The 12,603-nt window shown below is 40.8% G+C and overlaps 1 protein-coding gene across 4 annotated transcripts in view; it reads right to left on the reverse strand.

Moving 5' to 3' along the window:
• The window catches only part of DOK6 (docking protein 6), a 723,957-nt gene that overhangs the window by 405,774 nt on the left and 305,580 nt on the right, over positions 1-12,603 (reverse strand). For all 4 annotated transcript variants that reach the window (XM_089664054.1, XM_089664037.1, XM_089664045.1 and 1 more), the window contains one exon: positions 7,416-7,530. In XM_089664054.1, the coding sequence (XP_089520180.1) occupies positions 7,416-7,530 (115 nt within the window). The remainder of the gene's footprint in view (positions 1-7,415; positions 7,531-12,603) is intronic.

The following is a 12,603-nucleotide window of genomic DNA, read 5'->3' on the forward strand; positions in this document are numbered from 1 at the left end:
CTGGCAGATTACGGGCCTCCCATAGCTGCTGCCAGGCCCCTAATCTGCCATGGGCCCCTATACCGCCTCCTCATGCTGCTGCCAAGTCCAGAGTCTCTCATGGGTCCCTGTACGGCCTCCCATTGCTGCTGTCTCCATCGCCACACTCTGCCATGTGCCACTTTCAGGTCTCCTCACACTGCTGGTGTGTTCCATTTTTTGTCATAGGGTGCTGGCAGATTACGGGCCTCCCATAGCTGCTGCCAGGCCCCTAATCTGCCATGGGCCCCTATACCGCCTCCTCATGCTGCTGCCAGGTCCAGAGTCTCTCATGGGTCCCTGTACGGCCTCCCATTGCTGCTGTCTCCATCGCCACACTCTGCCATGTGCCACTTTCAGGTCTCCTCACACTGCTGGTGTGTTCCATTTTTTGTCATAGGGTGCTGGCAGATTACGGGCCTCCCATAGCTGCTGCCAGGCCCCTAATCTGCCATGGGCCCCTATACCGCCTCCTCATGCTGCTGCCAGGTTCAGAGTCTCTCATGGGTCCCTGTACGGCCTCCCATTGCTGCTGTCTCCATCGCCACACTCTGCCATGTGCCACTTTCAGGTCTCCTCACACTGCTGGTGGGTTCCATTTTTTGTCATAGGGTGCTGGCAGATTACGGGCCTCCCATAGCTGCTGCCAGGCCCCTAATCTGCCATGGGCCCCCGTACCGACTCCTCATGCTGCTGCCAGGCCCGTAATCTGTCATGGGCCCCTGTTGTCGCTTGTTGGCATATTCCGCTCGTTCAGATGCTCCTTCTCCTGCTACTCCTCTTCACGGATTCCGTCAGCAGTCTTTCTTGGAATCCGTTTCCAAGAGACAACAGTTTGCGAGCACGCACCCGACGGTGCAGAAGCTGAACGTCCTCCTGTCCAAGTTGCTGCTGCCAGGCTCGTAATCTGTCATGCGCCCCTTTACCGCCTCCTCATGCTGCTGCCAGGTCCAGAGTGTGTCATGGGCCCCCGTACCGACTCCTCATGCTGCTGCCAGGCCCGTAATCTGTCATGGGCCCCTGTACCGCCTCCCCATGCTGCTGCCAGGTCCAGAGTGTGTCATGGGTCCCTGTACGGCCTCCCATTGCTGCTGCCAGGCCCGTAATCTGCCATGGGCCCCCGTACCGACTCCTCATGCTGCTGCCAGGCCCATAATCTGTCATGGGCCCCTGTACCGCCTCCTCATGCTGCTGCCAGGTCCAGAGTGTGTCATGGGTCCCTGTACGGCCTCCCATTGCTGCTGTCTCTATCGCCACACTCTGCCATGTGCCACTTTCAGGTCTCCTCACACTGCTGGTGGTTTCCATTTTTGTCATAGGGTGCTGTATGGCCTCCCATTGCTGCTGCCTCCACCGCCACACTGTTGCTCCACACTCTGGTTTTGGCCCCGTGACTGCCCAAATGAGTGAAGTGTGCGGTGATTCTAAGATCGACGGCACTCATCTGCATGTCATACTGACTGACAGTATTATTTCTCTTCCCCAGCAGACTCCAAGGGCATTTAAATTAAAGGTACAGTGTTCTGCACTAATATAAAGGCTCTCTGAAACCTAGAAACACCCTTTTTTAAGTTAAATTCACAGCGAATATATTCGACTCGAATCGAAATTTTTCCACGAATTCGCCGAATCGAATTTTTGAATACTTCGCTCATCTCTAATCATAATGATAACAGAAAAAACTCAAATGTCCCTAATCAAAAGTTTACATATCCTGAAATGTTTGGGCTTGGTACAGACACACAAGGTGACACACACGGGTTAAAATGGCAAATAAAGGTTATTTTCCCACATCTGTGGTGGTTTGAAATTCAGTTAGTATCTGTGTATAAATAATCAATGAGTTTGTTAGCTCTAGCTAGAAACTGAACATTGGGGAGCAAAAAGAACTGTCAAAAGACCTATGTAACAAGGTAATGGAACTTTAAAAAGATTGAAAAGGATATACAAAGATATCCAAAGCCTTGAATATACCAGTCAGTACTGTTCAATCATTTATTAAGAAGTGGAAAAATCAGGGATCTCTTGATACCAAGCCAAGGTCAAGTAGACCAAGAAAGATTGCAGCCACAACTGCCAGAAGAATTGTTCAAGATATAAAGAAAAACTCACAGATAACCTCAGGAGAAATACAGTCTTCTCTGAAAAAAGATGGTGTGGTTGTTTCAAGGAGCATAATATGACGATACTTGAACACAAATGAGCTGCATGGTCGAGTTTCCTGAAAGAATCCTTAACTGCACCAATGCCACAAAAAAGCCTGGTTACAATATGCCCGACCACACCTTGACACACCTCACAACTTCTGGCACACTATAATCTGGAGTGATGAGACCCATATAGAGCTTTATAGTTGCAACCATAAGTGTTATTTTTGGAGAGGGGTCAATAAGGCTTATAGCAACAAGAATACCATCCCCACTGTGAAGCATTTTGGTGGAGCACTGATGTTTTGGGAGTGTTTGAGCTCTAAAGGCACAGAGAATCTTGTGAAAATGAATGGCAAGAGGAATGTAGCATGTTATCAGAAATACTGGCAGACAATTTGCTTTCTGCGCATAAGCCACACATGGAACACTCTTGGACTTTCCAGCATGACATTGACCCTAAGCACATGGCCAGGTTGACTTTCCAGTGTCTACAGGAGAAGTTTCTGAAGTGAAGGTTCTGAAGTGGCCATCACAGTCTCCTGACCTTAATATCATTGAGCTACTCTGGGGAGATGCAAGATGACCAAAGACTTTGCATGACCTGGAGGCATTTTGCCAAGACAAATGGGCAGTTATACCACCTGCAAGAATTTGGTGCCTTATAGACAACTATTACAAAAGACTGCATGCTGTCATTGGTGCTAAAGAGGGCAATATGCAGTATTATGAACTAAGGGCATGCAGATATTTGAATGGGGTTATTTTCTTTGTTTACTTGTTGCCATGTTTTGTTTTATAATTGTGACATTCTGTTATAACCAACAGTTGAATATGAATCCCATAAGAAACAAAAGAAATGTGTTTTGCCTGCTCACTCATGTTTACTTCACTCATGTTCACTTCATGTTTACAGATGGTACAGTATATTACCAATTCTCCAAGGGTATGCAAGCTTTTTAAATCGCAAAAATAAGTAACAAGGGATGTCAGATGATGTGTAATAATGTGATTGTATAAACAACGGATTTGTGTGAAGACGAACCAATTATTTGGTTAGCTACAACGTGTGCAGCAAAGGTTTGCAGCAATTGTTGGGTAATATTGTATGATAGCATCCTCTTCAATGTGGTAACAATATGAAATGCTTTCTAAGGGGTTTATTTACTAAAAGCAAATAAGCTGTTCTCTGTACAAGGGAAGTTGCACATTGCAAGAAAATTTTAATCCGAGCTTAATAAATGTGATGAAGTCATTTGCAAGGAAAATAAAAAGCTCTTGCTTGTATATGGTTGGATGATAGAAGTCAGCAGAACTTCACCTCATTCACTAAACTGCCTTACAAATTCCATTACAAAATACAACTTCCTTTGCAAAGTGAACAGCCTGTTTACTTTTCGAGAATCAACCCAAAAAGTGAAGTAATAAGAGCAACAAATCTCACTTCTGACCAACCCTGCTAGGCATCTGCTTTTACATCTTTAGGTTTTAGCCCTTTCCTCTTTTTGGCTTTTGACTGCATGAAAGGAAGTAAAGTCCTACAGCAGACAAAGGCAACAAAGGCAATATGAGATGTTGGGGGCACTAGCCTTTAAAATGTCAATATAAGGTGAAAGCTGGCACAATTTTATAAAACCATTTATTAAATCTTGAAAAAAAAAATTGGATAAGCCTAGATACAGAGTTTGAAAGTTTTTTTAAGGATTGTGAGGAAAGTGTCAGCCTTTCCTGTGACATGTTTTTCTGATTAAGAAGGCGCAACTAGAAAATATTTGGATGTGCCCATGTGTGCATTTCTTAAAAAGTGCTCAAAATGAAAGAATGAAGAAAACTGTACTACTAAAATACTATTTAAAGTTTAAAAACTGCTAAAGTTTCAGAGCAAAAACCCACTAAGTACAGGGCAACAGTTAGTCTTTAGCCTTGATCATATACATTTTCCTGCATGTCTAGCAATGGCTAAAATTGTCTCAAAAATAGGTACCATCAGAATTAAATGTGCAGCCCATAGGATGCCTGCAAAGGATGGTAGATCTACCGTTCTGCAGCCAGTTTCAAATTACTTCTACAGAGACTGAAAAATTCAGAATTCTATTATGCCTTAAAGTGATTATTGCTTTTAACCAACAACAGTCACCTACACAGGCTACACAGCAGGCATGCTCTTTTCTCCCCCCCCCCCCCACCTCATCTCAGGGGAAGCCCAGCCCAAATATCAATGTAAATATCAATGTAAATGTATAAAAAATGTATAGAAAATTCTAATCCTAAAATACTAGTATTAACTTGGTACTAAAATCAAGTTGAAAGAGTTTCCCCCAAAAGAAGGAATTCCAACCTATTGAAAAATACAAATCAATAAAAACGAGCACCAGGAACCAATGGCTGCGTAATTATGCGAACACACACTGTGCATTTCAAAAGTGCCTTAGTATCACAAAACTTTGAACTTTGTGAAAGCCCAATTGAAGAAAACTAGTTTGTTCTTAAAGCAGAAATCCGGGCAAAAATGTTTTTTCCATGTCTTTGTTACTGATCTCCTACATTCACTGGATATGGACAATTTTGACGTGATTTTACCCAAAACTTTGCCACAATTTTACCCAGAATTTTGCCGCAATTTTACCCATGATTTTGCCGCGATTTTACCTGTGATTTTGCTGTGATTTTACTACATTAGGGTGCTTTTTATCATAGGTCATGTGACTCAAAAATGCATAAAAACCACAGCACGTGTGTGTTTTTGATTCATTTTTGCGGTTTTTTCACTGCACTTCAGACCTGATTCACACCAATGCAGTTTGCATTTTATCCATTTTGCAGTGCATTTTGCATTTGCATATTTTTGATGCTTTTTTTATGTGTTTTGCGTATTTTTAATTTTTTGGGGGGCAACTTGTTGCTCATCAAAAATGCAAAATGCATCAAAAACATAACACGTGTGTGGTTTTTCTGAGTCACATGACCTATGATAAAAATGTGTTTTAGGCCTGGTTCACACCATTGAAAATGCTGTAAAAACACATCAAAAACACACATGTGTTGTTGTTTTGATGCATTTTTTTAGTCATGTGACCCATGAAAAATGCACCCTAAACATGATGAAATTGTGAGATAAATCATGGGGAAAAGCGAGGGGAAAATCATGGCAAAATTGCTGCAAAATCAGGGGTCAAACTGCAGCAAAATTCCAGGTAAAATCGGTGCAAAATTGCAACAAAATGTGGGGAACAATTATGGCAAAATCGCAGATAAAATTGCAGCAAAATAGTGGGTAAAATCACTGTAAAATTCCAGGCAAAATCACAGCAAAATTTCAAGTAAAATCACAGGTAAAATCACTGGTAAAATATTGGCAAACTCCTGGGAAGAATTGCAGGCAAAATCATGTCAAAATGCATTTGTCGTGTCGAAAATGTGTTGCGATCATGGCAAAAATGCCATGCTTTTTCCATTGAAATGTATGGCATCTAAACACACAATCACACATTTTCACAGCGTGTTTTCAAATCATGGGCAAAATTGCCGTGATTCTCTCTGCGATTTGAAATGCAATAGTGTCTATGCAGTCTTATGTCCCGGTGCTTTGTTTCTGTTGTATTGCGGCCAGGGATGTGATCACATGGAAGCATACAAGCAAAGCAGCTGATAGAAAAATAGGAAAAATTCTAATATTGAATTCCAGCAAACAACAGTGGATAAACAATCTAATTCTGGGCATGTGGACAAATTTATTCTGGGATTAAAAACAGAATGTCGGGGCAATTAGTTCCTATTGTGTTGTGACTGGAAGGTGAGTGATCACGTGAGGATAGCAGTGGCAGCTAGGGAATGTGTGGATGTGTTTTCTGTTGAAGTGGGCGAGTACACATTCAATATATACAGGCCTAGTGTACCTACCCACATTCATTACAATTCCCAAAGGTTGATGGGAAGTGTAGTTTCCTGAGAGGAGAGGATATAATGTAATCCCTGCTGTTTCACCTCTTCCTTAGCAGAGCAGATGCTGTTTTTTTTTTAATTACAGAAATGACTTCCTGAAAATTCAATTAGACTTTTCTCTTCAACGGTAAGGAATTTTAAAAATGCATTAACTGTTTAGTGTTTTGTGTAGGGTGGTGTACTAATGGATGTTTTTGTTATGCCTATCCCAGAGTTCTTCGTTAAGTTAGATAAACCTTGGGGTTGATTTACTAAAATTAGAGAATTAAAAATCTTGTGCAGCTCTGCATAGAAACCAATTAGCTTCCAGGTTTCTTTGTCGAAGCCTAACTGAACAATCTGAAGTTAGAAGCTGATTGGCTACCAGCTGCCCCAGATTCTGCACTTTCCAGTTTTAGTAGATCAACCTGATTGAATGAACAGCCTCCATTAGTCTTAGCCCTGCTCCTGTTACAACATTTACAACTGTCTACATACAACTGTACAACATAGTTTTGTCCCAGTAAATCTTTGTTAAAAAAGACATGATCAGGCACCCCAACCCTCACCATTGCAGGTCTGTGTGTTAAAGCACTGGTGTGGGAGGGCAGTAAGCAAAATTCCAGAGACATTTCCAGGTAAAATTAGTAAAGAATAACATAACATGAAAGGGTTTAGGACTATAAAGAGAAATCCTGGGAGAAATAGAAAAAAGTCACATGCAGCCCCATCATTGGATATTTCCAAAGGCTCTGACAAAGGAATGGAGAGGCAGGAAAGGTAAACATCAGTGGGTGGCAGGGAAGGCTTTCAAAACAACCTGAATGGGTAAATTGATAGATTACCCTTAAGAAAACCATTACCAGATCTTACAATCACACTGTAGCTTGCCTCTTCTGCTCTCCTGGCCTTCCCGTTTGCTAGTGAGTCCACCATTCATACTTTGTGGCATGGGACTAAAAGAGAAGCAAGATTCGAAACACATTACAACTATTCAATTGGTACGGGCAGGCACTTTGAGGTGCCTCCATGATCATCCTAACACCTATGTCTGTTGTTTTGATTTGCTTTTTACAAATTTGCTCTACACAGCAGTTATAATAATATTAACTTCCTATAAGCGCCACAGTCATAATGAATGTCAAGTAAAATATGTATAATGTGTACATGACATCATAAAGCAATCATTGACATGGCATTAAAATAATAACATGAAAAAATGACATGTCACATATACCCATGTGTAAGTTATAATTTATCACATTTCAGATTGTGGTTTTGGAACAAGCTGAAATTTCATGTACAGCAAATATTCTAGTAATTGCTTACCTGACTCACAGGCAAATGTCTTTGAAGTCTCATCATGAAAGATAATTGCTACCGCATGTTTCTTGGTCTCTCGAGGCAGCCGTGTTATAGTTTTGATATTGTGCAGTTCTGTTACCTTGAAAAAGAAAGACTTATGTTTAATTCCTACAGAATAAAAACTCATCCAGGCTCTCATGACAACATGCTTCATCCCCAAAAAAAAAGTTACAGTAACATTATTTGTTACATTTGGTTGTTTCCTGCACTGCATGCTGATTATATCGCCAGTCCTTGTAATTTACCATTGGATGACACTTTGCCAGTCTAAGAATGAGCAATGAATATACTTACCTAATTACAGCATTGCATTCAAGGCAGCAAGAAATACTGAGCTGGAATACGTTTCGAAAGATAATTAATGATGGTATGTGCCATGTGAACTTTCTTCTGAATAATGAGAACTTTGAAAATTCATACTTTTTTAAGTTTACAGAAAATTTTAAGACTTAAAGTGTTACTAAACCCAGGACCCTGCATTCACTATATCTGGTCTCCCACAGTACACAGAACATGTAAGTGCAATTATTTTCATAAATATAAACTGTTAAATATCTTTTCTCATTAGCAGTTAGAGCACTCTTTTGACTTCTATCATTGTTCAGCAGAGCACTGGTTAAAGCTTGTAGGAGGAGTTTTCTTTATGCTCTAGGAGGATGCAGAATCTCTGACCTCTGTCTGACAGTGCTGATTGGCCCTGTGCTGATAACATGCACTCTCCCCAGAAAAAAAAGAACCTATCTAGCAATACACACTAAACTGAACAGATGCAGAATGTTTATGGTTCAGTCTGTCTTATCAGGAGATAAGACTTGGACATTTGAAAAAGAGGAGGAGCAGAGCAGTCAGGATCAAATGGTCTTTTTACACAATGCAGAGGATTAACCCCTTAGGTTCCACAGTAAGCATAACAAGCATGCTTTACTGCATATGCAGACTGATTTTACTGTTGTGGGTTTAGTAAAACTTTAAGTTTTAAATTGCCGTTTAATTGTAAGTGCACTTAGCTATCACTATAACCCCTCCTCACATCCTTACCAGTCTTATACGCACCTGTCCCATATTTGGAGATATCTCAGCTGGCCCTGCTGTCATAATTTTCCTCCACTGGGCTTCTGCGTGCATGCTGTAATCTCCATTTAGCCCTATGGAGAGTTTGTACTATGTACTTTATTTGAAGTATGAACTCGCCATTTTCATGTTTATTGATTTTTGGCAGCTGACTATGTTCCCTCCCAAAACCTGTACCTCTGAGTACAGACTGAGGAAGTCACATGACAACATGCATCTAGGCAGAGCAAGGAGTCAGAGGTCACAGTCACCAGAAGTGACGAGGGAGTCACAGCCCCGCTCATGTGAATGCATAGTTTTGTTGTTTTATGTGTAAGTAAGTAAATTTTAAATAAATAAGGATTATTTTACATTTTACTACACTATGGGATACTTCTGTTTCTTGTGAGCTTAACATAAGTAAAATAAGGGGATTGCAATATTACAGGGCCAGACCACAATACACAGAGATACATCCATCTCATATAGGAGAGGCCTGGAAGTACCATTATATATACTGGCTAGCATCAGTGGAAACATTCAAAGAGCTCCATTGGTGGAAAAGGCACACTTAGACCTGAACATTACAGATCGAACTTGAAGGTGAGTGCAATGGTGAATAGGTGGTAGACATCACAATGCATCTATTTAATCATCACCAGAGGTGCTGCATAAGGACTGCACAACCACATCGTATGAAGTTTATTTCTGATTTGTTGAGCACAGTCACAATTTGCTCCTGCAGGGAAAAAAATTCCTTCCTGATTCCCTGAGAGGCAATCGGATATTCCCTGGATCAACTTTACCTATAAATGTTAGTATCCAGCTATATTCTGTGTATCTAAGAAACAATCCAGGCCTTTTTTGACATAATTCACTGAGCTGGCCAGAACCAACTCTTGAGGGAGTCTATTCCACATTTTCACAGCTTTGACGGTGAAGAAACCTTTCGGTGTTTGGAGATTAAATTTCTTTTCCTCCAGATGTAAAGAGTGCCCCTTGTCCTTTGTGATGACCTCAGGGTGAATAGCTCTACACCGAGTTCACTATATGAACCACTGATGTATTTATACATGTTGATCATATCCCCCCTTGATTTCCTCTTCTCAAGAGAGAATAAATTCAGTTCTTTCCTCATAGCTGAGCTCCTCCATGCCTCTTATCAGTTTGGTTGCCCTTCTCTGTACTTTCTTCAGTTCCCCAATGTTCTTTTTGTGAATTGGTGCCCAAAACTGAACTGCATATTCCAGATGAGGTGTTACTAATGATTTGTACAGGGGTACAATGATCTCTCTCTCTCTGGAGTCTATACCTCTTTTAATACAAGAGAGGATTTTGCTTGCTTTAGAAACCACAGCTTGGCATTGCATGCCATTATTAAGCTTGTGATCTACCAGAACCCCCAGATCCTTCTCCACCATTGATTCCTCCAGTTGTACTCCCCCTAGTATGTATGATGCATGCATATTCTTAGCTCCCAAGTGCATAACCTTACATTTATCAACATTAAACCTCATTTGCCACATAGTTGCCCAATTAAACAGAGCATTGAGGTCGGCTTGTAAGTTGAAGACATCCTCTAAGGACGTTATTCCACTGCACAGCTTGGTGTCATCTGCAAAGACTGAAATGGGATTTTCAATCCCAGACCCTATATCATTTATAAATATATAAAAAAGTAAGGGTCCCAACACTGAACCTTGGGGTACACCACTGACAACCCTAGACCATTCAGAGAATGAATCATTAACCACTACTCTTTGAATACGATCTTTTAGCCATTTTTCTATCCATTTACATACAGATTATTCCAAGCCCATAGACTTTACCTTACACATTAGTCAAGGGGAACTGTGTCAAATATTATGGTCTGATGCGTTTCATCAGTTCCGACTTCATCTGAGCACTTCTGACTTCATTTGCTCAGATGAAGTCAGAAGTGACAAAACGCGTCATGATGTGACGTCGGACGTAAACCGGAAGTTGCGGAGTGGCCATTTTGGAAAAGAACTGGATGATATATACGAGAGGAGTCCCCCTTTTTTCTAAAGCATACGGAACTTGTTATCTGGTAAGGTGCATTAGATAAGAGATGGCGGTCCATGTGCACACTAGCACTGGGAGTTTTTACAAGAGGGGAGCACAAGAAGAATGAAAATGTTAGATGATACTATAATTTACGCGATTTCTTTGGAAGTACACCTCCTATGAGAAGGCGGACGGATCCAGTAACCTAACCAGAAAGGAAGATGGTGTAAAAGTTTATTTAATTTTTTAAGAGGGTAAGAGTAAGGATGACGGATGGTTAAAGGTGCACACACGGTGGAGTGGATTTTGCACGCATTGGCACAATTTTTGTAAAATGCGTTTTGTTATGTTGAATATTGTTGATAATGCACTATATGCGATTTATATTTTTTTGAGGGCACTAAGAGGAGGAAGAGGATTCTTTGGATTTTGTGGAAGAAGAATATTCACTAATGAAATAGAAATATTTTTATCACTGGTTATTTTACACAGAGACGCTGCATAAAAGGTGGACTGTTTTTGGACTTTTGGGGGTGAAAGTGTTTTTTTTTGGCGTCGGGTTTTTTTCATTTTTTTTGCTTTTTTTTCATTTTTTTATTTTATTTCATTTTGGTTTATTATTTTGTGATATCACCTAGTGTTATACCGATACATTCACTTACTTATTACAGAGACAGACCAATCTTGAGACACAGAAAGTGTAACGCACTCAGCTAGTAGACATTGTAATTATATTGTAATTGGGCACTGTCAATTTTTTTAGGCCACGTGTCCACAGTATATTGAGAGAAACCATGAAACTTCCATCGCTGCAGAAAAATGCTTTTTGCCTGGCATTTGTGCTGGCGTATTAACTTTAAAACTTTATATATGTAACCAGTAACAAAAATATACAATAGGCCTGAAAATATATCTTTGACTTTCGTGATCTGAATTCTTATTTTAGGCCTATGACTCAGAACTGATTAAAGCTAAACTTCAATGTTTAATTTTGTTTCAGATAAAAAGGGGAAGGGTTAGAGCTTTTGTCAGATTTTTATTGAGTTCTGACTATCTCTCAGTGGACATCTTCGCTCATGGAGCATAAAAAACCTTGACAATCTTTGGCATACGTTGCCACACATGTATCTCTATCTGTACCATTAAATATTTTTGATTATATGTTGAATGTTTTGTAAGTTCAATTTCTGGGAAAAAATGTTCTGTGTTCAAATAAATGTGTTTCGTTATTATTATTATACAGGATTTATATAGCGCCAACAGTTTGCGCAGCGCTTTACAAAATGAAGGTAGACATTACAGTTACAATACAATTTGGTACAAGAGAAAACAGAGGGCCCTGCTCACTAGAGCTTACAATCTAGGAGGAAGGTTTGAGTGATACAAACAGTAATAGCTGTGGGGGGATGAGCTGATGGAGGAAATAAATGGTGGTTTACTAGGTAGAAGCAGGATAGGCTTCTTTAAAGAGAAAGGTTTTCAGGGATTGTCTAAAGTTGGATAGATTAGGAGACAGCCGGACAGATTGGGGTAGGGAGTTCCATAGGATGGGAGAAGCTCAGGAGAAGTCCTGGAGGCGAGCATGGGAAAAGGTGACACAAAAACTAGAGAGCAGAAGGTCTTGGGAGGATTGAAGAAAGTGGTTTGGTTGATATTTTGAGACCAGGTTAGTGATGTAGCTGGGGGCAGAGTTGTGGATGGCTTTGTAAGTTGTTGTTAGTATTTTGAATTTTATTTGTTGGGCGAGTGGAAGCCAATGGAGGGATTGGCAGACAGGGGTAGCAGACACTGAACGGTTGGTAAGGTGGATGAGCCTGGCAGCAGTATTCATGATGGACTGGAGGGGGGATAGCCTATGTAACGGTAAGCCAATGAGGAGGGAGTTGCAGTAGTTGAGGTGAGAGATGACCAGGGAGTGAATTAGGAGCTTTGTGGTATCAATGGTTAAAAAAGGGCATATTCTGGAGATGGTGCGGGGGTTGAGGTGGCATGATTTGAGCAGGGATTGGATGTGGGCTTGAAAGGATAGTTCAGAATCCAGGGTTACCCCTAGCACCCTGGCATGCAGGGATGG

This window comes from Staurois parvus, unplaced genomic scaffold (genome assembly GCF_062004578.1).
Source record: "Staurois parvus isolate SC_StPar_1 unplaced genomic scaffold, SC_StPar_1.0 ptg000045l, whole genome shotgun sequence".
NCBI classification, from domain to species: Eukaryota; Metazoa; Chordata; class Amphibia; order Anura; family Ranidae; genus Staurois; species Staurois parvus.